This window comes from Drosophila erecta, unplaced genomic scaffold (genome assembly GCF_003286155.1).
Source record: "Drosophila erecta strain 14021-0224.00,06,07 unplaced genomic scaffold, DereRS2 tig00000000-arrow-pilon, whole genome shotgun sequence".
Classification (NCBI taxonomy): Eukaryota; Metazoa; Arthropoda; class Insecta; order Diptera; family Drosophilidae; genus Drosophila; species Drosophila erecta.
The window spans coordinates 15,712,933-15,740,138 of NW_020825194.1; the positions used below are offsets into that span (position 1 = coordinate 15,712,933).

The following is a 27,206-nucleotide window of genomic DNA, read 5'->3' on the forward strand; positions in this document are numbered from 1 at the left end:
GCCGATACATATTCAATGTCATTAATTTTTAAATATTCTATCAAAAAAACGTAAAATAAAGTACAAGGGTTAAAGTAGAAATTATTATACCCGTTACTTGTAGAGTAAAAGGGTATACTAGATTCGTTGAAAAGTATATAAAGAAGGAAGCGTTTCCTACCACATATAGTATATATACATATGTATATATTCTTGATACCGATCAATAGCCATGTCGAGTCGATCTGGCCATGTCCGTCCGTCTGTCCGTATGAACACCTCGATGTTGCCACGCCCACTCTAACGACCACAAACCGCACTAAACTGTCACGCCCACGTTTTGAAAAAAATGGTTGGATATTTTTTTTTTACTTTTTTATTAGATTTGCCGAAAAACTTTTTGCCACGCCCACTCCAACGCCCACAAAACGCATAAAACTGTCACGCCCACACTTTTAAAAAATTTTTCAATTTATTTAATTTGAATACTCTACCGATATTCCAGAAAATTTTGAAATTTCTCTTTAGCACTTCCACTAGCTGAGTAACGAGTATCTGATAGTCGGGGAACTGGACTATAGCATTCTATCTTGTCTTTCATTGACTTCCCTTTAAATTAAATCACTTAACAATTTTACCAGTATCAAAAGTCGGTATTCTGTAATTTTTTTTAAAATATCCCATGTATTCTTACAGTTTTCCATGGTGTATTCTTACAGCGTACACCGTGGTATTTCCAAACGATCTGTGTGCGGTCACACTGTTCGCATAGCGTCATTGCTGTACTAAAACCTAAAAATCCGCCGTGTTCGTATTCCGCCATTTTGAAAGCTGCGAGTGGAATTTGGACGCGTTGCTGGTAAATTAATTGTGGGAAAACTGTCCGAAAAGTGCACAAAATTTGTGAAAAGTGGTCGGCAACGGTGCATGAGACCCGCCGCCAAGTGTTTGTCCCCGAAAATTGTGTGTGGCCGCGTTTTTGGCACGTGAATTTCTTGTCCAATTGTGAACTCGCAAAAAAAGAAAAAGAAAAGAGAAAAAAACCGACGCCGCCGTCGCCGCCGCCACAAAGGAATAGGCGAATAAGCGAGAGAAAAAAGGCAAAAACGAGAGCAGAAAATCAAATTGTGCGCCGCTGATTGCGTTTCAGCAATTTAATAATACTACAATCGAAAATCCGCAGCAGCGGCGATTTTTCCACGGCTTACTACACTATATATTTCCCATTTGTCTTTCTGTTTGCAACGAGTGTGCGCCTGGGCCTGTGTGCGTGCGTGTGTGAGTGTGCGATAAACGTGTACAAGAAAAATTTAAACGTGCAGAATTCTGATGAATTTTAAAGCGGAACTACATCTGCTTGTATAGGTGATGCCTATGCGCGCGTGTGGGTGCGCACACACACTTAGCCAAGTATTGTTGCGGTTTAATGCAAAAGTCGAGTGCGTGCGTGTGTGTGTGTGTGTGTGTGTGTGTGTGTGTGAGTGAGAGAGCGAGTGAGCAACGCCTGCCATATTCTATGCAAAACATAAATAAAATTGTGCAATGATTTTCCCGCACACGCACACAGCTACAGATACATACATTCTCTTTGTAATTTATTTTTTTTCCGCCCGCCTAGTGACAATACACACGCAAGGTTCACTGCGCAACGTTCCCCTTTTCTACAGCACCCCCCTTGCCCACGCCACTGCAACATGCTGTCTCATCGTTGTTATTTTGCCGCCGCCACATTTAGTGCGACAGAGAGAGCGAGAGAGAGTGAGCGAGCGCGAGAGTGTAAGAAAGGAAGGGAGGGAGAGGCTGAAAGCAACGAGTTTGAAAACCAACTAAAGCCTCATGTTGACACATTTCAACCGGGAGTTTTCGTTCTTTCGCTCGGATTAAAAGCCTTTAAAGGGTGAAAGTGCTGCTTATCGTTTCTTCTCCGCGAATCAAAGCTTTTAAAGTATAAATAGCATTTATTTCTTGCGCCCGCATATTGATTGGAAATTACAAGCGCACACACTTGATCAATTACCGTTTCAATTTTTGTTGTGTGTGTGTGAGTGTGTTTATGTCGACTTAAATACACAACCAAGTGAAAAAGTTTGATCAAGTTGCAAATGTCCATTCAAATTGATGCTTGTTTCTAGTTTTATTACAATTTTTGCGCTTGTCGTGTTTTTGTCGTTGCTTCTTCTCTCTCTATCGCTCTCTTTCTCTCTTGTTCGTTCGCCCTTTCACTGTTCGACGTGCCTGTACCCATCACACACACATACAAACATATACGTCATACACATACGCGCACACATAAAGAGGCAGACAGACAAGCAACTCTGGGCTCCCCCCTCTCCAAACCTCACTACCACCCCTTGCCCCCACCAAGCCTGCCACCCACTGCCGCACTTGCAACGGGAATGTTGTTGGTGTTGGTCGCAGTGCTCAAAACTCCGGAGAGGATTACAAATGGTGTTTTTGTTTTTGCCCAAAAACGGAAATACAGACAAACTTCTGCCACATAAAGAGTTCAAATTATAGCAACTGCTATTTGTTTAGTTGTATTCGCCGAAACTTTTTCCACACTTTTGGGTTATCTCAACTGATTACAAACCCTTAAAAGCAGCCCCAATTGAAATTATTGATTGCCTTAAAGTTGAAGTTAATTGCGGGTGGAAAATCGTTGGCTAATTATTCGTTGCATTGGGCGGAAAAGGGTTCTAAAATGTGTGTATAAATGGAATGCTGACGAATTTGCTTTAGAAATAGTGGCCATGTTATAAAAACACTGAAATAGCGATAAAGTATCCAATTCAATAATTTTTTCCGATTCCCAATATATTTTTTTTTTGCTACATTTGCCCAGCGCAGCAAATAGCTATATAGCCGAATAGAAATATGAAAAATGTGGCAGATAGCGCCGCTTTTCCCGTTGCCACTTGAATATTTGCATTGCCATGGAATTTTCTATACGTATATATATAGTCCATCGATAACTGTACACGTTGCTGAATTTGTTGTTACTCGTTTTTTGGCGCAACAACGTTTTCCGCTTCTTGTCATTGCCCTTTTTTGGCAAATAATAAATTTGATTGTGTATGGCTGCCCGCTCCCACTCGCTAACGGTTATTTATTGTCAATGCCAGGCCATACCGCCCACCGCCACCCACTGCCACACCCCCTCAGCCTCGCACGCCCCCCTATCAGTTTGATGCTCTGGGTGTTTGCGCAATGTTTGTTGTTGTGTGTTTGCTGCCGATTGCGCGCGTGAAAAAATGCACACCTGCCCAAAGAATTTCACACTTCACGGTGCACGGGGCGCGAAACAAAGCGAAAGCAGCCACCAAAATAGCAGCCAAACGTTTAAATTTAAACACAAGTCCGAGAAACTAAATTCGACCAAAAACACAATGGCAGCCATGTGTGCCTTATATTCTTCTACTTTCTTCTGCGCTCTATCTCTATCGATCTGAAAAGCAAAATAACGAGGATGGAAGCGCAATTCCGTTGGTAGAGGCGCCAATACCCTTAAATCTGAATTTTCAAAATTATGATAAATTCAAAATGAATGCTAGCTATGAAATACATACAAGCGAGGAAAATGTGTAGTTGACCAAGCTAATCGATGCATGTTTGGTGGCAAACATTTCTCCATATTAGGGAGACTTCTGGGCAAGCACATTTCCAATGAAAACTGGCAACACCCTTTCAGATGGCTCAGCCAAATCCGTCTAAAACAACAGATACAGCGATATGGCAACAATAATAATAGCCAAGCAGCCGCAAACGCAGCATCAGCAATTCGTAAGCGTGCGAGGGCAACAATATATATGATTATATATGTATGTGTATATGTACATATAAGTTGTATTTCATTTGATTTTTTCCCACTTCTGGTCACTTGCCACTCGCCATGCTGGCTTGCAGTTTTTCAATTTGCGTCATTCGCAGACCGACCGCGCGCACCACCAATCAATATTACACAAAAAAAAAGAAATAATATAAGAGACAACAAAAACCAAAAAACAAGTGGGAAATACGAGAAAACGCGAGGGAAAACAATGGGAAAGCAACGCAGAATGGCAATACTACCACATACACGAAAATAAAAACATTGGCCAATGTCAGGCAAACAGTTTAAGTGCTTTCATTTGGTAGTACAGTAAATACCATGGTCTAAATTATTGCTGAAGGTCCGAACGTACTCGCAATCTCTTCATCTGCACTTTTCCAACGCTAGTGCGTTGGAAATCAGCGAAAATGGTCAACCCGGAAATTTACTCGGTTAATAGAGTGTGTTTATCCACTTGTAGGTGGAACAATCTGGTTAAAGCAATCTCAATTTTAGATTGATTTGCTTGTGCGCATTTTGGAAACTTCTGTTATCGCAAATGCTGCACGGTAATTTATGGAAGCAATATTGAAAACTGAATGCTTTGACTTCCCATCGAAAAATGGTATTGCTTTTTATAGATTCTTGGCGAAAAATGTATTAAGCAAATGTGTCTGTGTTCAGCGATTCCTTGTTTATACCAATCGAAGATTTTTCTTCTATTCTCACCGATTTATCTTCATTACAACAACAATTGTATTTAAGAACAATGTATTTAAATGAATTCACTTAATGCAACTGCATTGCTTGTAAGTGATTTATGATGTAAGAGCGCGAATCCCATACCCACAACTTTCGCCGGCTTGAAATCGCACTTGCGAGAGCCGAAATATTGTGGCATTAATATCGCCGCTCAATGGAGTGGCCATCACTTTATTTTCTGCGAGCCACGAGGCTTTTGGCGTCGCGTCATCTTGAAAGCCGGCTTTAAATGCATATGCATGAAACAGAAAGCTGAAGTGGCAGCCAGCGGGGAGCGGCGGGGGCGCCGGGAAGGAAAAGCGCGGGAACGCAACGTCACGACAAAACGGCAGCAGCCGTTAATTCAGGCAACACGAAAAAAAAGGGGAGGAGAAACAAGTTACGAGCACCGACGACTGACTTAAAGTTGAAAAATCGTCGTCGCAATAACGACGCATGAGCAGTTGCACTTTGAATTTTCCAGTTGCAGTGGTCGATTTCCCAACCACCGAGCACCATTTTCACCATTTCCTCCGTTTTCCCCTCCCAGCAGCATCTCATCTGTGCTTTAAAAGTTGTTGCCCACAAATGCGCATGACTTATTTAAACGTGTTTTAAGGCTGGTTGGCTCACACACACACGCACGCACACTCGCACACAGCAAGCAATTTAAGCGAACATGGCTTTTCCTGCCTGAAATTGTGGCAAAAACAAGTAAAAGAAATGAAAATAAAATCGAGTGGAAAAAGAACCAGCCACTGAGTTTGCAATCGGCTCTTTAGCGCGCTGACTTTCCTCTTTTGCCGCCACTCTGTTATCGCCTGCCCCTTTCATGTTGATAAACCGGTTTTTTGCTTTGGCTTGGTTTGGTTTGGTTTGTTGCTGTGCCGCCTGCTGCTGCTTCTGCTCTATCCCTGTCCATAAAAAGATATGAGCGCGGCCATCGTCATCGCCGCTCTGGAGTTACTGCTCCTTCAGTCGGACAGTGCTGACCGGCTTTTAAAGCCAGCTGCTTTGCCTTTTTCCCCGAAATTTACAATCGAAATTTTATAACACCTGCCACAGGTGATGGGATGGGGCGTTGGTGGCCAAAGACGATTTGTTTGTTTTCATAAAGTCCAGCCTCATACCAAGTTTCATATCAATCGGTCAGACACTGCGACCACAAAAGCAGTTTTGTTGCTTAAAACCAGTATTATCTTATCTAATCTATATCCCAATCAAAAACAAGATATACAATTGGTATATTAAGGCTGTCTACAAATCTTCCACCCACAAATACTTTTAAGAACCAGCCATAATCCAGCCGAACTGGCTGCTCCGCTGGCGAAATGTGGCCGGCTTGTTTGTTAGATAGCCGGCGGCTAGTCGGCTTGTACGGAATCAGAATCGAAATCCGAATGGGAACGAGAATGGGAATCGGAATCATCGGACTCAGGTAGCAGCGCACAACGTCACACTCGGCATCAGAATGTATCTGTTAGATATGCGGCCACGACTTACTGTACACACTCCGGCGCTAGATGTGATTTATTATAATGCCTTGCTGGATGCGATTCTCAGCTCGCTGAATTGTATGCCTTGATTTGAAATATATTCCTGTTCATTGGCCGCGGGCGTCAACAGGTTTTTTCGCTCGACTCGGTGGATTCGGGTGAAAAGGGCCTCTGCCATAGGCGTGGGCGCTCGCACTCGGCGACTGCCACATCCTGTGGCAACTTCAGGCATTCGAACAACAGATAAAGATGGATATAAGAGTAGAAGGCGAATAAAGCAAGCTCCAGTAAAACTGGTTTTTGGCGCGCTTTATAAACTCTCGACTGACATTTTCCATTTCGAGTGTGTTTCGAAAGACTTGTGCCTTTCTTCCGCCAAGTTGTGCCAAAAGTGTAACTTCGTTGAAGTGTGGAAATTGAAACTTAAATTCTTCGCGCACTGTTATCGGTAACACATCGGACCACATTTATAAACATACATCGAAGTCAAACATACTATGTTCAAGTGAATTTCCAAGTGCAGTGAATCATATGCGTAGAACTCGAGCCGGTTATCCACGCACACAACGTCTGCAACAAATATACATATTCCCGAGTAAACAAATGAGAGTCAAAAATCCACAGCCACACATTCTGGGCATAGAGAAATTGCTTGGAAATTAACAAAGCGTTGCGCCCACTTGACTTTGGCTATTCACTTGATAAATGTATATATATATATATATATATACGTTTATAGTACGCCTCCCATAGGGTGTTGGTTAGAGGAGTGGGGTGTGGAGGGGGTGGGGTGATGTGATTGTGCTGGGATATTTTTTTCCATTGCCCGATGTCATAATTGCGTTGCTTATTTCTGTATTTTGGCTTGCGATTTGGCGAACGATCGCTCGAGCGTTATTCCCCGCAGTATCTGTGCAAGTGTTTTTTTTTTTTTTTTTTGTTTTTTTTTTTTAAATAATTTTTCATCTCTTTTTGTATTTATTTTTTTGCTATTATTATTGTAGTCTCGTCGGTTGCCGCATTTAAACGTATTTCATACTTTTGCACAATACGTGACACATGGCTGATGGGAAGTGACCGATGGGGCAGGCAGCTGGGAGTCGGGGCGGTTCGGGGCAGAATGTGTGTCTAAACATAGCCTATAGCCTGTGGAGGCAGCGGCAGTGGCAGTCATTGACGGCTTATCACGCACAAAATATACATGCATATATGACTGACTGTCCGGTGCTATATAGAAATATATCTGTGCTGTCAATATTTTTGTTATTGTTCCGATTTGCGGTTCTTATCAGCGCTGCGTAGTGAATCTCCGCTGCTATATAGCGAAAACTATTCACGCGATATACTTAGGTTTCGTATTTGGGCTCGGACTATAAATTTAGCTTTAAGTAATTTCATGTGATCGAAGTTATTATCATTTTATTGATTGCCATTGCCACTCAGTTGTTTGTCCTCCTACAAATACGATAGTCATTCAAATTAGAAGTGGCGATAAGAAAAGTTGCGCAAATTTCGGTAATGCTACGGCTTATCTGGAAATACTGTCATTAGTGGTTAAAGTACAATGATTAGGAATCCAGCCATGCCAACAATTTCACTTGAGCTCTATATGTGCACCGATATTTGGACTATGGTTTGAAATATCTATGAAAGGTCTTCAAACCCCACTTCATATTGCAAACGTCCAAGCAAACAAAACGCTCTGGTGCATTCAACAACCTTCTGGATGTTCACACTTACCGAGAGCCCATCATATATATCGGTCACATTGCCATCACGCCGAGCTGGAAGCCCACCATCCGTTGCCCCCAAGCCCTTCCACGTCAGATAACCAAGAAGTGTCGTGGTGATAAGATAAAGCCGCGGGCTACTACACGTAATCCGTATCCATTCGGTGACAAACCAGATGTGTGGGTACAGTACCTTGCTCTTCTGGGTTCCTGAGACCCGTTCCATTGCCGTGTCTAATCGACCGTCCGATAAGTTCAGTTGGATTTTGCGGCACAAGGGGGACGCTTTTAAAGCCGCTGACAAGGTGTATGTATTTCAGCCAGCTGGTCAACAAGAAACGCCCTTTCATACTCTCATATAAACGGAAAGTCGGGAAGGGGGCACAGGCCATTCCGCTCCAGACGATTTTGTCGCATGTGAACAGCGTTAAATTTCTATGTTTCTGCAATGACACCTCCCCCAAATCCCACTCCCAATCCCCACCTCTTTACGCTTAAGCCACTCCATCGGGTGGGAAGGGAACAGAAGGGACAGCGATGTGAGTGCGACAATAACGTAGCTTTATCGCTGATATTGGCGAAATCAAAACGAAACTTGTCATCAGCGAAATTTTGCTGACATGAGCTGTTTGCTTCTGTTTTTTTTTTCTGTTTTTCTGTTTTTTTTTTTTTTTAAGTCTACATCATGTTTCATGTTTTCCATTTAATTTATGTGTTATGTGTTTTTGTTGCTTCCATTGCAGGATTCTCGATTTCAATATGAAGCGCCAAAAATGATTGCAGCGTTTGCATCGTAGTCTTGAAAAGGTTTTTTTCATTGATTTAATTAGAGCCACTGAAAGCGGTTGGCCAGCCAGAAAAAACGAGGAGCGACCAGGGATAAAAGGGATTCCACACCAGCCTGCGCCCAGCGCCCCCTAAACGCGGTAGTCACTGACAGAAAATCAAAAGGAACCGCAGCCGGAAAAGGGAAAAGTTTCATTACGACGACGACGACGACGAAGAGCAGAGGATAGCAGAGAGATTGAAATACAGCGAAATGGACAAAAATCTGATGATGCCGAAGCGTTCGCGCATCGATGTCAAGGGCAGCTTTGCCAACGGACCACTGCAAGCACGCCCACTGGTGGCCCTGCTCGATGGACGCGACTGCTCCATCGAGATGCCCATCCTGAAGGATGTGGCCACGGTGGCCTTTTGCGATGCACAGAGCACCTCCGAAATACACGAGAAGGTGAGTGAATGAGGATTACTACTTTACCCTTGTCTGACATAACACTAATAATTGCTATTTCATCTAATCGGATAAAGGTCCTCAACGAGGCAGTGGGAGCTCTGATGTGGCACACCATCATCTTGACAAAGGAGGATCTTGAGAAGTTCAAAGCTTTACGCATTATCGTGCGCATCGGCAGCGGCACAGACAACATCGACGTGAAGGCGGCGGGCGAACTGGGCATCGCCGTGTGCAACGTTCCCGGCTACGGAGTCGAGGAGGTGGCGGACACGACGATGTGCCTCATCCTCAACCTCTACCGGCGGACATACTGGCTAGCGAACATGGTGCGCGAGGGCAAGAAGTTCACCGGACCCGAGCAAGTGCGGGAGGCAGCGCATGTAAGTCCTTACTCAAAAACGATATGTAGAATCAATAGTGTACAAAGCTATTGTATTGTTAGCAATGGGTTTTCATATCTCAGTAATTGTTAGGCTTCTCGCGAAGATAGGAGGAAAATTTTAGAAACAAGCTAGTCACGTTGATATGTTGATAAAAGAGAAAAGATTTGAATTGAGCGATTGCAGACTGTATTGATAAAAACAAGTCACCATGACATTTGTATATAGAAAATAGAAAAGCGTATTCAAATTACTTCATCCAATCCAAATGCAATTTGCGTGTTGAAACCCGGGATTTGCATATAAGCAAGCCTATTCAGCTAGCTGCAACGTGAATATAAGCAGCATTAATATTTAATCGATATCAAGTACACCTTCGAATGCATCTAACTGGAACACCATCTGTTTGTTTTCTCGACGCAGGGCTGTGCACGCATCCGCGGCGACACCTTGGGTCTGGTGGGACTGGGTCGCATTGGAAGCGCCGTGGCCCTGCGGGCTAAGGCGTTCGGCTTCAACGTCATCTTCTACGATCCCTACCTGCCCGACGGCATCGACAAGTCGCTGGGCCTAACTCGCGTCTACACGCTGCAGGACCTGCTTTTCCAGTCCGACTGCGTCTCACTGCATTGCACGCTCAATGAGCACAACCATCATTTAATCAATGAATTCACAATTAAACAGGTGAGCTGGATTCTGATAACAATGTCGTGCTTTTCACAAATGTATCCATTGCCATTGACTGATAATATTATTTTGCTGTAGATGCGACCTGGTGCATTTCTGGTGAACACCGCACGCGGCGGTCTGGTCGATGACGAGACCCTGGCGTTGGCGCTGAAGCAGGGAAGGATAAGAGCTGCCGCCCTGGACGTTCACGAAAACGAACCTTACAATGTATTTCAAGTAAGAGATTGTTGTAAAACGAGACATTTTACGCAATCTGAGTTGGCGCCGCACCCACGTCGAATGTGATCGCAACTAACCATCGTTCTTTTGGCTTACAGGGAGCACTGAAGGATGCCCCCAATCTGATTTGCACACCGCACGCCGCCTTCTTCAGCGACGCGTCCGCAACGGAGCTGCGCGAAATGGCAGCCACTGAGATCCGGCGGGCGATCGTCGGCAATATTCCAGACGTGCTGAGGAATTGCGTCAACAAGGAGTACTTCATGCGCACGCCGCCTGCCGCTGCCGCCGGGGGCGTGGCGGCGGCTGTTTATCCCGAAGGTAAACTACAAATGATATCAAATCAAGAAAAGTAGAGAGACAGAGACAGGCGAGCAAGGGAACGTTATTACAAGTAAAATAAAAAACAAATCGAAACAAAACAAAACAACAAATATGAAAAGAACATAAGAAATCAACCAACAAAATCCAAGCAAAAATACAATACCAGAAATCGTTAAAAAAACACACACACATACTTTACACATACACACCATACCATACCACACCCACACAAGCACACGCACACAGATGTAGCAAGCATCCAAACATACTTCTATTCTTTCTCTGACTCATTCGAAAGTATATATATAGACGACGGGAGTGGAGCGCGCCAGAGAGAGTAGATAACATTTGAAGCACGATTCAAGAACACACGCTATAAGAGTTGATATATAAGTTACACAGTTTAAGCTATACAAATATATAGATCTATATATATACATATATATATTTATATATATATATATATAGTGGCTAAGCGCTGCACCAAGATCAGAATGTTTGACGTCGATGAAGAGGATTAGAACGCAGCCGATGTTGGCCAAAAGTTACGTTTATTCAATATGTATCTGTGTATGTATATGCATTGTTTTGGCCCTTCTAAAACAGAGAAAGCATTCAAAGGCATCTCTGAGATACGTTTAGAGCGCTTTCATCGAGTTTTCAAACTTTGTCGCAATCGAACTTTTAAGTAATTCTTCAACTGTAGTTCAGCGTTTACATGTGGCCAATTATCTTCTCCTTAGTCTACAACAATTACGTGCATATATAGTGACATAGTGAATATACAGATAAACAAATAAGTTTCAAGATAATTTACACATGAAAACAAGGTGAAAGTAAACAATATGATGGATTATTGTTGTTGATGTTTCGCGACTTCCCTTCATCCCTCCCAAAAATCCCTCAAAAGTATCTGGCTTTACTCTAACCGAAACTAGAAACAATCAGTGAAAAGTATGTAAAGTAATTAAATTATGTTCTGTGTATTTAGCCATGTATTCAATGTATCTACAAACTAATATTATTACCGAAAAACCAAGCAAACGATTCCAATACCACTTACTCCCCACGTCAACACATTTTGTAAGCTTAAGAATAAAATTGGTTACCTTATTTTGCTCCATTCATTGCTGACTTTCAATTGTTAAATGGTTCGAATAAGACGAAAGAACACATCCCAGAGGACACAGTGTTTAAATGAAACTATTATTCTGTTTGCTCAAGCTCTGCTCTATTTTACAAAATGATCTCATCATTCAAGTTTATTTTCGCCTTACGTACATTCTTGTATTTTCGATTGGCTACAACAAACAGGCAAACAGCAAGGAAGTTAATAACTAAAGCATATATATATAAATATATATATAAAATCAAATAGATGACAACTCGGCTCGTTAAATTCAACCACATCTATAAATAGAAAGAAGAGAACTACAATTTAATTAACGCATAGTCTATGTACATTTAAAATATAACAGAAATTATATTAAAGCGAAACAGAAAGAACTACAAAAATGCTAAAAGAAAGAAAACAAAAAAAGATAATACATGTAATATTAATGAACCTAGATTTACCTTAACGATAAAAGGCAGCTGAACCACGATGATAACAAGGATATAATCGTCAGCGAGCGGCACATTAAACATTGTTAGCGTGTAAATTGTAATTTTATTTAACGAGAATATATATTTACATGTAAACGAAAGTGCGCAACAATTGTAAGACTATCATTTTGTACAATTTTGCAATTTAAGTTTAAAACCGAGAAGCTTCAAGCAGTTTGGATGGACTCCTTCTCCTTCGCCCTATTTATCTTAAAGTCTATCTGATAACGCTCAAAAGATACATACCCCATTCGATCAGATTTTTCCTTTTTACATGTTCCTGTTTTTTTTCTTCTGGTTTTATATATATCTTTTGATATCTTCATATATATCTTTCTTTTATATCGGTTTTTAAGGACAAACATTTTTGTAATATTTCAACCATTTACCAGCACAAAGCATACACGCATACACACAAAACATAGACACAGTTACAGATGCAGATGCAGTTACAGATGCACATACAGAGCAGTATACTCACACATCAAACACACCCACGCACACACTCGCGATCCTATATAGCAAGCTGCAACAACAAATGAGCAAAGTAATGCATAAATAAGCATAAGCGTAAAAGTAAAAGTAAAAGATTAAACGTAAAAGTAATGAGACAAAAGAATAAAATACTGTTATTTTGTAATGTATAAAAGGATATTTTTAATAACTGTGAAAGCTAAATAAAATTAAAAGCGTAACAATTGACGATATGAAGTAACAAAAACCGAAACAAAACAAAAGTTGAGACGGAAAAGTTGATTTGATGAAAAACCAAGAAAACCTTTCCCGAAAAAAACACGAAAAAAAAACAAAAGATTAAAACAAATAAAACAAAATCTTTAATGAACCTATTATTGTTTTAACTTGCCAATTGGAAGCTGTTAAATTGTTGTCCTCGTTTCCTATTTTGTGTAGCAGTGTTTGTTTGAAATGTTATATTGCCCCGCCAATTTGTTTAAAATCCTGGGATGATGTGATGGCATTATTGAGTGCAAGCAGCAGAGCAGAGAGCACACATTAAGTTTAAACTAAGGCCTGGCGAAAGTCAGCAATGAATGGAAATGCCGGTAGCCGTATTATTCTTGTAGCCTTAGCCAATTTGTATCTAGCCCTAAGGAGAACGCACCGCCCCGATATTGATTGATCGGATTGATCCATCCGTATTATTCGTATACCGTATACAGCAGGGGCAATGCGCCAGTTCCTCTCCTGAATCATTGCATCACTTAAACCAATCCCCCAGACTTCGCTCATGTTTAGCCCCCCCTGAATACACAGACTCGGCAACTCAGAACTCAGAACCGATAAACACATAATACCAACCAACCAACCAACCAACCAACCAAACAGCAACATTTCATAATCTTTACCTAACTTTCAACTACCAATACCAAATACCAATACCAACAAAATCGAAATACAATCCAGGATTAAATGGCGGCTATTATACAGGCGCACTGCATCACCGGGCACACAGCACCACACCGCACGATGGCCCCCACAGTACAACCAACCTGGGCAGCACCGTAGCAGGCGGTCCGACGGCAGTCGCTCAAGCTGCTGCTGCAGCCGCTGCAGCCGTGGCCGCTCTCCTGCCATCGCCAGTTCCGCCGCACTTGTCGCCTCAGGTCGGTGGATTGCCGCTTGGAATTGTGAGTAGCCAATCGGTAGGTAGTCCAAAAAAATCCAAATTCCCAACAAAAAGTACCTCTGTTGTCTTGTGTTTGTGTGTGTTGTTTGCCAAAGTTTTTGCCATTTACCTACCTACCATATGCCATTTAGCTAGCCATGTTGCGAGATTCATCAGATACACTCTGTTGTTGTGGTTGTCGTGTGCGTGGTTCTCCCAGCTCTATAGTCCATGTTTGTTGCTAGTTAGTCGTAGTTGAGTGTTGGATAGGCTAGGGCTTTTGCTCATCGAGCGCGCTGTACCGAGTTGCTAATCCTTGACCACCTCTTGCTTTTAGCCCCTGAGTGCGCCCGACCCTAATAATCATCTGTCATCGAGCATAAAAACGGAGGTGAAGGCCGAGTCAACGGAGGCGCCGTAGGCATCTGCTGTCCAACTGGCCCGAGCTGGAGAGCTGGATTTGACGATGACAACGGGGCAGTGGCGCAATGGAGTCCAGCACAACAACTGGCCAAAAGAAAATGGAGGCGGCGTAGTAGGAGAAGCGGAGCAGTCGGAGGAAGGAGTAGTAGGAGGAGTAGACCCCGTGGAATTCGGTCCCCAAGGATAAAACTTAACGAGAAACAAAACCCAGCAGCAGTAGTCATCAGTCGAATGTGTGGAGTCCCCTATTATCCGTGCCGTTTGTTCTTTTGTTCCGGTTTGAAAAACGGATTACTTGCGCGCTTGTGCCAGCGCTTGATTTGAATTTTTCCAAGTTTCTATGTTTTAATTTAAAATACAATACATATTTGCATTACCAACTCCCGAAACAAACCAACAAACAAACAACAAAATAAAACAAAACATTATAAGAACGCAGAAAAGAGAAGAGTATGATTATGATGATCCCCACACACACCTCAAAATTTACTACATATTTAGAGTTTAATTTGTAACTATTTAGAATTTTACAGTTACAACTTAAGATTTTTATTTGTATTGCAGCAAATTGTAAGTGAAAATATGTTACTACATATAAGCGCAAAAACAAATGCAAATGTTGGAAAATTTTAATTACGAAAAACGAACACAATTATGGCATACAAACAAAAAACACTAGAAACAAAACAAAAGCAACACAAGAGAGACGTTTAGTGCTAAGATACGTTTAAAGTACATAATAAAAGAAAAACAAAAGAAAAGCGAACACACCTGCATTTAAATGGAGTTAACACACACTTTGTCGACTTGAATACATATAGTACATTTATTTGAGTCAGTTGCAAACAAAGGATCGTTTGCTTCGGGTGGTAAGTTCTATTCTAAATGCTACATAACACCATGTACGGATTAGCAAGCCTACGCAGCTACTAATCATGCGTCAAGATACATTTACAGACTGATTTTAGTTCGCTTGCTTGCTTTTCGCACTTTTAAAACATGTTTACGTTTACAACGCTCAGATATATAGTATAGGTAATAAAGTACTTATAGGGTTGGTATGTTTCGGTTTTCGCTTTGTAAAATTCCTCTTTTCTAGCATTATCATTTCGCATTAGTTATGCACTTATAACACACGTACTGCCCCAGCTCCGAAAAATACTAATATTTGGATTTCGCTACGGAATGAACAACATCTATGAGTAGAACTGGAAGATAAAGTAATGCGATTGCTGAGGCGGGTTCTATATGTAGTAGTTCTTGGAATTTACATTGCATTCTCGAGCTTAACACAAGCCAGGCCTGCTAGGAAACCTTGTACACACAACATGGAATACGATGCCTTAACTATCCATAGTTTGCTTTCATATACATGTGGTTCTTTTGAGTCAACTGTGGACAATAACAATGTGATCAAACCCATGAATAGGTTTTCTACGACTACTACTTATTTGTTTTTAAGTTGGAATCAATAATTGAATTTTGTTCAGTAACACAGAACTGATAAATGGGAACATTTCTTCGAAACTGATAAAAACCATCAGCGAAAAGAACATTCTTCAAATCCGGTTGGTTTCTTGGATAGTGGTGTTGGGTGCTTTAAAACTAAGATTATGTGTTGTGGTCTTTTCTGTTTGGTAGTACCTCTGTTTGTAGATATATACATCCTTGGATACATGTATTTCGTATATAAACGAGTCTATCAAAACATCATTGTAAAATAAAATTAATTCGTTTCAACAGCGCACAATAAATTGGTAAATCAGCGCAGGGATTCGTTAGTCACTAATAACAAAATCATTAACATAGCAGACACAGGGTATACAGTCGCCTCATACTTGGTCCACCATCCATCTAAAAGAAGCGAGTCAGGCGGGGCCGGAAGAAACGGAAGGCACCGTAGCATCCGAGGCCAATCAGGCCGTACTTCAGCGTGTACTTGCAGACACGTTGCCCCAGGCTGGCCGGCGGAATTTCGAGGATGGCCGGAATCTTCATCGGGTCCACGTTGCCCCACATCTTGGCAATGCCGTTGGCGTGTCCGATGCCCACCACTCCGACCACACGTACCGGACGGATCTGTTGGGCACCTGGCGCCGCCTGCGGCAGCGCAGCCAGTTGCAGAGAGTGGCACAGGAAAAGGTCCCGCTCGCGTACAAACACATCCGAAAAGGCAGGAAACTCGCCGGCCATCTCCTGCATCAGCTTCTCCAGCAGATCGCTTTGCTTGCACTCCTCGACCTCCTCAATGCTAATGCTGTCCGTGAAGGTAAGACGCCACACTAGCTTCATGGTCTGCCACAGGGACAAAGCGCGCAGTGCGCGGTAAAGTGTGATGCGGATTGGACGATCGCCCAAATGTAAGATGCAGCCGGGAAGCTTGTGAATCTCCTCAAAGGCACGGCGAAACTCTCCACCGGGCGCCATTCCCAGGTCCTTGGCGATCTGGGCGCTCATCTGTAGCAGTAGGATGAAAAAGATACCATTGATGTAGCCATGCGTGTGCAGGATTCCGCGAATCTATGGGGATTATAAAAATATTCAGTTACTCAGTTCAATTTGTAGTATATTAATTCTTACCTTGGGAATATTTATGCTTTTGGCTTCTTCCAACAGCGTCTTCTCATCGAGCTTCAGGATGTGTATGCGCGATGGGCACAGCTCTACCATTACCACATCTGGACGGACATTGCGAATGACCTGAGGAAGTCATACAACATTAAACCCAGTTCTTAAGTATTAAGTAAGCAACTCACATAAGATACGTCATCCTGCGACTCCTCGCTGAAGTGGGCTGTGCCCACAAGATATACCTTGCTGCCGAAGGGCGTGTTCAACAACGTCACCGTCGACGGCAGATTCTGTTCGAACTCCTCAATGGTATCGTAGATTGTGATTTCGCGCTTGGTCTGCGGCTGATCGATGACCGGCACCAGATCCCGCTTCCCGCCATCGCCATCGGCGGCTGCCGAAGCTTCAGCGATGGAAATGTCCAATTTTTGTTTGCTCGTGTGCAGCAGCGATTCCTTGCGGCGTCTCTTGTCAGCGTTTGTCGATGTCTCCTTGCTGGGCGACTTCTTTAAAAGATTCTTCACACTGTCGCCCTCCACCAACAACACCTTCTCGAGGTCCTCCTCCTTAATCGAGTTGTCGTTAATTTCTATAATTGACAGGTTGGGATTATCCGTCTTAAATATTGTCTTGTTGGCCAGTTGTGACTTGGGGTCCACCTCCTCCTGCGAGGTATTTGTGTCCGTGCTCTCCGACTGAATCAGCAGCATGCTGGCATTGAGAGCTGGCGTGGCATTGTTAAAGGCTGCCGGGGATCCGAGGCCTTTGAATGCAGCCGATTCATTTCCAAATTCTGCACTGGCTGTCTTGTTGACCAAATTCGAGGGGCCCAGTGGATTCTGGCTCAGTTCGCTGATAAGGCTCTCTGTGGATTGTTTTTTAAATAAAAAAAAAAAATTAGTTGGTCCAGGGTAAAACACCAAATTTACTTAATATGCAACATAAAATATATAAGAAATATAAATTGTATAACGATTTTGTCCTTGAACGATTGTCGAAATCTTCAGATAATCATTATGATTCGAGAGGTTGTATCTTAAAATTATTGATGGTGTTTTGTTCTAAACATAACCACGAAAATATAAATTATTCTTTTAAAGTTTTCTGTTCATATAGAATTTCCAGCTTCTTGAGATAATCTTTGCCGCAACTTTGATCTAGGCAGTCGGTTAAGAGGAACTGCTTCAACAGATCGAAGCACTTTTGCTTCATGGCTAAAGCGTTTCTCTGTTGGCTTTCTTCTTGTCTTAGCAACTGGTCCTCATACTTTTGAATTAGCCTCTGCTTAAGCTTCTTAACCTTCTCATTGAGAGTGTCTTTAAGGTAAGGCTTCTGATTTTCGTAGGCATGCATGCACATTTTCTGCACTATTTGCTTCAGTTCATAGTCCATCGTTTTAAAATGATCTCTAAGTTTCCCATCCTCCGCAAATGGCTCAAATATTTGCGAAATTAAATTTTGTGGAAACGTCTCGGGCGCTTGGGATTGCAGACTTTGTCGGGCTGCGATCATAAGTGTTTTCTTTATACTACGACTGAAGCTCAGCTTGTGGGTGCTCTGCAGCTTAAGTTTCGCGATAGTTTGCTTCTGATGGCTTGTTTGGATTTGTAGGGCAACGAGCTTCAGTTTGAGCGCCTCAACCTTGCGATCCAGTTGGTCGTGCTTATCTATGAGGTCCCTTTGCAGGTAAATAGCTCCCGAAGATAAGGTCCCTTCGCTTGAATCTCCTATATTCTCGGGATCTGCGAAGGGACCGCTGTTGTGGTGACCCATTTGGGTTAACTTGTAGTCCATATCCGTTTCCTGCTCGTATGTAGCGAGGTCTACTTGCTGAAACTTCTCTGCTTTCGAGGATAACGGGCTCTCCGTTTGCAGATCTTTGTTAATCAGGATCTTGAGGGCTTTGTATAGGATTGGCTGCTTACCATTGCACGATTTGTAAGCCGTGGTGGACAGCTGGTGATCTAGGGCACTGTCGTACAAAGTGTTGTCGCCCACGTAGGTGCTGTTTCTCTTGTCCGGCGAGGATTCGAACGACGTCGAGGCGGATACGTCCATGGTCGGGGGTCGTGTTCAGTTGGAAGCCCGGTAGAATCGGTTGCGAGTGGAAATTCGGTCTCGGTTGCTGGCGAGGCGACGTTTGAACATCTGGCGAAGAACTGCGAAGTACCAAGAGTTGAAGAGCGATTATCAGAGGCATATATATAGATAATACGTTGCCTTACTCTCTGCAAACTGCAAATTTGTATCACTTTTCTGCCTACGTGTCGTACATTGCCAGATGATTTTGTTCAGTCGGTTTTTCTCGACTGACTTTTCAGTCTGCGCCACTTACGTACACACATTTGTGCTCCATATATTTGTGTCAGAATTTCTGTAAATCACCTGGGTATTCCGTGATTTCCAATTTACTCACCTGAAAATTTGTTTTTAGTGTGGGTGTTGTTGCACTGCTGGATGTTTGGGGCGCATTGGTTAAACCCTTAATTGACGACTATCTGCTGATTGAAAACTCAATTCGGTTGGCGCTGATTGCGTTTCTGATTTGGTGCGTACTGTTAATTTAAATAAAAACCCAAAAAACTAAAGAAATTAAATTGTGATTAAATTCTTCTTGCTAGCGTCGACCAGTGTTGCCTAATGCTTGAAACGGAATTATAAGAGCGACTCTTGTACGATATAAGAGTAATCGATTTCGGGCTCGATTAACGGCTATCGCGATAAGGCGCCAATTATTGAAGACTTAACTATTTGTAAAATTGTCAAACGCATACAACACGCAGACATGCTTATTTATTTTTTTTTTTGTTCAACATAGTTTATTGTTAAAATAGATATGGGTCTTACCATACATGTGTACATGAAGTGTACATTTTTTTTATTTTGAGTATAAGAGGTGATAACTAATTTTAAATAAGTTTTAGGAGTGCCCCTAATATGCCCGTGGTATTTTTGTCCGGCCAGTTAGGGTCACACTTTTGTTTTGTTTTGCTGTGCAACTCGGCTTTTAAAATTGCAATTGCAGCATGGCCGAAGAACCCGAGGAACCCGCCAAGGTATGGATTACATAAATCGATTGAACAGCAAGTACTTGATAAGGCGCTAACTATGGATATCCCCCACAGAGCTTCGTTATCTTCGGGCGCGATGTGGCGCAGATCCCGTGCTTTCGTAACAGTTTTCTCTACGGAATCAGCGGAGGAATCGGCATCGGCGTGCTGACTTTTCTGGGCACCTCGCGAACCCACCTGTCCACCCACGTGGGATTCGGCTCCTTCTTCTGCGGCACTATCGCCTACTGGGTGGCCTGCAGGTAAGGGGCGCGGTTTAATCCGTGCGGCTCCTTTATAACTGCTATCAATGTTCAATCCGCAGGTATCAGTGGTCCGCCAGGAGATTCGAGCAGCAGCAACTTCGGGAGGCGATGAGACGACAGGCCCTTTATGAGGGCACCCAAGTCGAGAGGGACTTAGATCTTAAGTCGGCGTAGCATTAGTCGGATCCTTTATTACCACTTCGATGTTTCTTTTCCTACTGGGATAACAAGTAATTTTGGCTTTGTTAAATCCCTTGTGTTGTAAACTACCTTTTGTTACCAAACAGCTTTATAGTAGCCAATATATTATATATATATTGTAAGTGAAATCTTGCCTTGGAGTAATTCATGCCCCAAATTATTGGACACTCGTAAGGAATTATTTATGCCAGCATCTTTGGTTTGGGCTATCTATCCATAATTTTAATGAGCAGTGGAAGCTTATAATGGTTCCTAAAATAATTTTGGTTTTACTGTGCTTCCGATTTGATTTAAGCTAACAGTGTTAGTCGTTTACTTTTGTAAAACATTGAACCTAGATTAAACTTCAGTTTATCTTTAATGGACTTTTATATTTTCAATAGTTTTTTACATTTATATAAAGGCAATCATTGACAGTTTAAAATTTGTATATTTAATACGTTTTGGTGCTTAAAAGTGTTATTAATGCACAGTTTTACAGAACATCGATAAGTATTTATAAATATAGTTAGTATACTTTTTACTTGAGTGAGAGTCGTTTCACAAATCAAAATGTCAGGGTAAAAAAGTTAGGTACTTTTAAGCTTTATGTGACTGCTGTTCGTAAATGGTTCGTGGTTCAAAGTATCTTAAAGCAACCTTAAATTGATATAGGTATATGTATATACTCTAATATAAATATTTTTGTTTTATATTTTTAATCGACATTCAAGAAACGTAGGCGGTAAATGAGAGTAATTGTAATGCCAAAAGAAGTAATAACAGTTCTCAAAATAGGAAAGCTGCAGCTCTTATGTATATTGAATAGTGATCAGTAAGGTTGTATCTGCCAGATATCTCTCCTACCTGACTACACCGATCTTGGAAGAGTATCTGCTCTGATCCGAGATAAGAGATCGGGCAATTGCTGCTTAGACATGGCTACTTCCACGCACATGTAGGCGATCCTGATTCGTCGGGCACTCGTCTTATCTCACAAAATAAAAGTCGGTGCTGGGATGGATTGCTCGGCTGTTGGCACATTCATTACGTTTTCGTTAACGGCGCGAGGCGGTTGTGTTTTGTAATCAGCGGCTGCATGAGGTTGTCGGTTCTCTAATTTTGAAATAAAAAACTTGTTTTCGCTTTACATTCAAAGAACAACCTCCCCATATATGTAAACGAATCGTAATTGCAGGCTATTACTTATATAGGCATTGGTACTGAGATACTGTGAGATACAGATACAGCACTTCACGATGTCGAACTCGATTTTGGTGTTTTTCGTGAATGGAAAGAAGGTACTTAAAGATACTCGGTTGTCTTATGCCGTGCGTGTCTTCATTTGGGTGACATTTAAAGTTAGCCCACTCCCATATCGATTTCATTTTATTATTTTATTGCTCTAATTGTGTTTAACTGGCATTCCATGGAATTCGCCTTCTTGATCAATTGAATGTGCCGTGTATATATAGTATTTGCTGATAACAATTGACCCCCATGTGGAGCCTCGTTGTTTGCTGGTGGCCCCTTATCACCCGATCAAGATGATGCATTGCCAATCGCATGGGAACAGTGCTACTCGGGTTGGGTGAGGTGGTATCGTCGTGGACATGTGCTTCTGCCAGATAGCCAGGCCCTCTAATCCGCAAATTCCGACTGGCTTTGCAGTGTTTACACTGTGGCGCACAATCCATTAAGCTCGGCTGGATTATTCAGATAAAGCTACCCCTATTTAGCATCTGCTGTGGGTGAAGTGTAATTAGAGTTCGTAACAGTTTGTGCTGAATAATAAATAAACAACTTGTTTCTCGCGCGGCATTTGATAGTGATAGATAACAGAGCTTGATTGCTCAGGGCTGGTGGAGCAGAGAATACTTTCGCTGTTTTAAGTTTAAACAAAGTCACTCAGGTTTCACAAACAATTGCTGTAAGCCTATTAAAATTACGATTATAGATCACCGGGCTTCACAAACGCAGATCTAGAAGATACAAGCGATTCCTGAGCTCAATATTTGAAATAGTTTTTATGAAGTACATATTCAATCAGTAAGGTGCCTAAATACCATTTTTAAATAAAACACAACCTAAAAACTTTCAATTAAATGACAGATTAATGGCAATATCTAATTTTGGGGAATTAATTTGTAAAATTTATGAACTCCTTTCATATTTTCATCTAAATATATCAATATTCTTGATTCCAGGTGACCGAAGTGGCTCCAGATCCGGAATGCACGCTCCTCACATTCCTGCGCGAAAAGCTGCGGCTGTGCGGAACGAAGTTGGGCTGTGCGGAGGGTGGCTGCGGCGCCTGCACCGTGATGGTGTCCCGCCTGGACCGCTGGGCCAACAAGATTCGTCACCTGGCGGTCAACGCCTGCCTCACGCCAGTGTGCGCCATGCACGGCTGTGCGGTGACCACGGTGGAGGGCATCGGGAGCACCAAGACCCGCCTGCATCCGGTGCAGGAGCGACTGGCCAAGGCACACGGATCGCAGTGCGGCTTCTGCACACCGGGCATCGTGATGTCCATGTACGCACTGCTCCGGAACGCGGAGCAACCGTCTATGCGGGACTTGGAGGTGGCATTCCAGGGTAACCTTTGCCGCTGCACTGGCTATCGACCCATCCTCGAGGGCTACAAAACCTTCACCAAGGAGTTCGCCTGCGGAATGGGCGAGAAGTGCTGCAAGGTTAGTGGAAAGGGGTGCGGAACCGATTCGGAGACCGATGACAAGCTCTTCGAGCGCAGCGAGTTCCAGCCCTTGGATCCCAGCCAGGAACCCATCTTTCCACCGGAACTTCAGCTGAGTGACGCCTTCGATGCGCAGAGCTTGACATTCAGCTCGGACAGGGTGACCTGGTATCGGCCCACCAATCTGGAGGAGCTCCTCCAGCTGAAGGCCAAGCATCCGGCTGCTAAGCTGGTCGTGGGCAACACGGAAGTGGGCGTTGAGGTTAAGTTCAAGCACTTCCTCTACCCGCACCTCATTAATCCCACCCAGGTGAAGGAGCTGCTGGAGATCAAAGAGAGCCATGATGACATTTACTTTGGTGCGGCTGTCAGTTTGATGGAGATCGATGCCCTTCTCCGGCAGAGAATCGAGCAGCTACCGGAATCGGAGACCAGGCTGTTCCAGTGCGCCGTGGATATGCTTCACTACTTTGCCGGAAAGCAGATCCGCAATGTCGCCTGCTTGGGTGGCAACATCATGACTGGTAGTCCCATTTCCGATATGAATCCTGTGCTCTCGGCAGCAGGAGCTCAATTGGAGGTGGCCAGCTTCGTGGATGGGAAGATCCGAAAGAGATCAGTTCACATGGGAACTGGCTTCTTCACTGGCTATCGCAGGAATGTTATCGAAGCCCACGAGGTGCTGCTGGGCATCCATTTCCGGAAGACCACTCCGGATCAGTATATCGTTGCCTTCAAGCAGGCTAGGAGGAGAGATGATGACATAGCCATCGTAAATGCCGCCATAAACGTTCGCTTTGAAGAAAAATCCAACATTGTGGCGGAGATTTCGATGGCCTTCGGTGGCATGGCACCCACCACAGTGCTAGCTCCTCGAACTTCCCAGCTGATGGCTGGTCAGGAGTGGAGCCACCAGCTAGTGGAGCGCGTGGCGGAGAGCTTGTGCACGGAGCTGCCTTTGGCTGCCTCTGCGCCCGGTGGCATGATCGCCTATCGTCGAGCTCTGGTGGTGAGCTTGTTCTTCAAGGCCTATCTGGCCATCTCCCTGAAGTTGAGCAAGTCCGGGATCATGTCCTCCGATGCCTTGCCTCCGGAGGAGCGAAGTGGTGCCGAGATATTCCACACATCCGTCCTCAAAAGTGCTCAGCTCTTCGAACGCGTCTGCAGCGATCAGCCCATCTGTGATCCCATTGGAAGACCCAAAGTCCATGCAGCTGCTTTGAAACAGGCCACCGGAGAAGCTATCTACACCGATGACATTCCCCGCATGGATGGGGAAGTGTATCTCGCCTTTGTCCTCAGTACCAAGCCACGTGCCAAGATCACTAAGCTGGATGCCAGTGCAGCATTAGCCGTGGAGGGAGTGCATCAGTTCTTTTGCCACAAGGACTTGACTGAGCATGAGAACGAAGTGGGTCCCGTGTTTCACGATGAGCACGTCTTTGCCGCTGGTGAGGTTCATTGCTATGGTCAGATTGTGGGCGCCATAGCGGCCGATACTAAGGCGTTGGCGCAAAGAGCCGCACGTCTGGTGAAAGTGGAGTACGAGGAGCTGGGCCCGGTCATCGTGACCATAGAGCAGGCCATCGAGCACAGGTCCTATTTCCCGGACTACCCACGATTCGTGACCAAGGGCAATGTGGAGGAGGCTTTGTCCCAGGCGGATCACACTTTTGAGGGCACCTGTCGAATGGGCGGGCAGGAACACTTCTACCTGGAGACCCATGCCGCATTGGCAGTTCCCCGCGACAGCGATGAGCTGGAGCTCTTTTGCTCCACGCAGCATCCCTCGGAGGTGCAGAAACTAGTGGCCCATGTCACCGCACTTCCTGCCCACCGTGTGGTCTGCCGTGCCAAGCGATTAGGTGGCGGTTTCGGTGGCAAGGAGTCCAGAGGCATCTCCGTGGCCCTTCCCGTTGCCCTGGCCGCCTATCGAATGGGTCGTCCTGTGCGCTGCATGTTGGATCGCGACGAGGACATGCTCATCACGGGCACACGGCATCCCTTCCTCTTCAAATACAAAGTGGGCTTCACCACGGAGGGTCTAATTACTGCCTGTGACATCGAGTGCTACAACAATGCCGGCTGGTCCATGGATCTCTCATTTTCGGTAAGTAAATAGCCTTTAGGTAGAAACCACATCTAAGATTATTTACGCATACAATGTTTGCTTTAAAACCCATGTGTGTTTTTACCATGGAACATATGTTTTGTGTGGGAATTGCTAAAACCCCGATAGGTTTTATCATGAGTGTAAGCACTTCTAAATTTCCAAGAATATATAAGTCAAAAAAATAAAACATGTACAAGGATTAGCTTGACCATACATAATGATCTTGAAAATGATCTTGTATGTAAATATAATTTTCAGGTTCTGGAGCGCGCTATGTACCACTTTGAGAACTGCTACAGGATACCGAACGTGCGAGTGGGTGGATGGGTCTGCAAGACGAACCTGCCCTCGAATACGGCCTTCCGTGGCTTTGGCGGTCCACAGGGCATGTACGCCGGAGAGCACATCATTCGGGATGTGGCCCGGATAGTGGGCCGTGATGTGGTGGAGGTGATGCGGCTGAACTTCTACAAAACCGGAGACTACACACACTATCACCAGCAGCTGGAGCACTTCCCCATCGAGCGGTGCCTGGAGGATTGCTTGAAGCAGGCGAGATACAACGAGAAGCGATTGGAGATCGCGCGATTTAATCGGGAGAATCGCTGGAGGAAGCGTGGCATGGCGGTGGTGCCCACCAAGTATGGAATCGCATTTGGTGTGATGCACTTGAACCAAGCGGGTTCGCTGATCAACATCTATGGTGATGGATCCGTGTTGCTTTCCCACGGCGGAGTTGAGATCGGACAAGGTCTGAATACCAAGATGATTCAGTGCGCCGCCAGGGCTCTGGGTATTCCACCCGAACTGATTCACATTTCGGAGACGGCCACGGATAAAGTACCCAACACTTCTCCCACGGCGGCGAGTGTGGGATCCGATCTGAACGGAATGGCCGTGCTGGATGCTTGTGAGAAGTTGAACAAAAGACTTGCGCCCATCAAGGAGGCAATGCCTGGAGGCACCTGGAAGGAGTGGATTAATAAGGCGTACTTCGATCGGGTCAGTCTCTCGGCCACCGGTTTCTACGCCATGCCCGGTATCGGATATCACCCGGAAACGAATCCCAATGCCCGCACCTACAACTACTACACGAATGGCGTGGGAGTCAGTGTAGTAGAGATCGATTGCTTGACTGGCGACCATCAGGTGCTCAGCACAGACATCGTCATGGACATCGGCTCAAGCCTGAATCCGGCTATTGACATTGGTCAGATCGAGGGTGCATTCATGCAGGGCTATGGACTGTTTACTCTGGAAGAGCTAATGTATTCCCCGCAAGGCATGCTCTACTCCAGGGGTCCGGGCATGTACAAGCTACCAGGATTCGCCGACATTCCCGGCGAGTTCAATGTCAGCCTACTGACCGGTGCCCCCAATCCACGGGCAGTCTACTCCTCCAAGGCGGTAGGAGAGCCTCCTCTCTTCATAGGATCCTCTGCATTCTTCGCCATCAAGGAGGCCATTGCAGCTGCTCGAGAGGATCAGGGCTTGAGCGGCGACTTCCCACTGGAGGCGCCTTCCACCTCGGCCCGCATTCGAATTGCTTGTCAGGATAAATTCACCGAACTGGTAAGCGATCCATAGCATAAGTAAATATGAAACTAAAGCATTTAACATTTGTATATTTATAGCTTGATATACCCGAACCGGGTTCATTTACGCCATGGAACATTGTGCCTTAAAATGGTTTTTATTGTTTGTAGCTGATGGATTATGCATTTGAAATAAAGGTTTTATTTGTAAATTTGTTTATATACATACATGTATAGGGAATTAAATGTTTTGAAAATATTGGAGTGCTTTGTTTTTGTATATTAACAAAACTGGACAGCTGTTTAAACATAATGGGTTTTTTTAAACAGAAATAAATAAATGCAGAGGGGACAGAATAATAATTTAAACTAATTTTTTTGTACCTTCAATTAATATAGTGCTAATGGTTTCTGATTTTCAATTGAAAAGTCTTAGTCACTAGTTATTTTAAGCACATTAATAAAGTTTTCCGATCAATTGAAATATGAATTGCTATTTCAACGCGTCTGCTACCCGAAAATATAAGCTCAATC

At 43.8% G+C, this 27,206-nt stretch overlaps 4 protein-coding genes across 13 annotated transcripts; 3 read left to right on the forward strand and 1 right to left on the reverse strand.

Annotated features, from left to right (window-relative positions):
* Positions 1-672: 672 nt before the first annotated feature.
* LOC6552576 (C-terminal-binding protein) lies at positions 673-15,025 on the forward strand. 9 transcript variants are annotated; one of them, XM_026975943.1, is made up of 8 exons: positions 673-838; positions 8,498-8,988; positions 9,066-9,371; positions 9,795-10,055; positions 10,137-10,277; positions 10,379-10,601; positions 13,635-13,873; positions 14,174-15,025. In XM_026975943.1, the coding sequence occupies exons 2-8, from the start codon at positions 8,794-8,796 to the stop codon at positions 14,255-14,257; spliced, it is 1,449 nt and encodes a 482-aa protein (XP_026831744.1). In that variant the 5' UTR covers positions 673-838; positions 8,498-8,793; the 3' UTR covers positions 14,258-15,025. The 9 variants fall into 9 exon arrangements, with proteins under 9 accessions (XP_026831744.1, XP_026831746.1, XP_001980327.1 ...); XM_026975945.1 differs by having other exon boundaries at positions 13,635-13,858; XM_001980291.3 differs by having other exon boundaries at positions 13,659-13,873.
* A 36-nt stretch (positions 15,026-15,061) lies between these two features.
* Positions 15,062-19,518, reverse strand: LOC6553740 (traB domain-containing protein). 2 transcript variants are annotated; one of them, XM_015154375.2, is made up of 5 exons: positions 19,247-19,518; positions 18,756-18,989; positions 17,016-17,695; positions 16,840-16,959; positions 15,062-16,779 (listed from the first exon to the last, which is right to left on the reverse strand). In XM_015154375.2, the coding sequence occupies exons 2-5, from the start codon at positions 18,886-18,888 to the stop codon at positions 16,114-16,116; spliced, it is 1,599 nt and encodes a 532-aa protein (XP_015009861.1). In that variant the 5' UTR covers positions 18,889-18,989; positions 19,247-19,518; the 3' UTR covers positions 15,062-16,113. The 2 variants fall into 2 exon arrangements, with proteins under 2 accessions (XP_015009861.1, XP_001980326.1); XM_001980290.3 differs by lacking the exon at positions 19,247-19,518 and adding an exon at positions 19,056-19,235.
* Positions 19,519-19,775: 257 nt separating this feature from the next.
* On the forward strand, positions 19,776-20,708 carry LOC6553739 (cytochrome c oxidase assembly protein COX20, mitochondrial). The gene is made up of 3 exons (XM_001980289.3): positions 19,776-19,886; positions 19,956-20,143; positions 20,206-20,708. The coding sequence occupies exons 1-3, from the start codon at positions 19,857-19,859 to the stop codon at positions 20,318-20,320; spliced, it is 333 nt and encodes a 110-aa protein (XP_001980325.1). The 5' UTR covers positions 19,776-19,856; the 3' UTR covers positions 20,321-20,708.
* Positions 20,709-21,308: 600 nt separating this feature from the next.
* LOC6553738 (xanthine dehydrogenase) lies at positions 21,309-26,924 on the forward strand. The gene is made up of 4 exons (XM_001980288.3): positions 21,309-21,627; positions 22,534-25,134; positions 25,396-26,709; positions 26,772-26,924. The coding sequence occupies exons 1-4, from the start codon at positions 21,586-21,588 to the stop codon at positions 26,820-26,822; spliced, it is 4,008 nt and encodes a 1,335-aa protein (XP_001980324.1). The 5' UTR covers positions 21,309-21,585; the 3' UTR covers positions 26,823-26,924.
* The last annotated feature ends 282 nt before the right edge of the window (positions 26,925-27,206 follow it).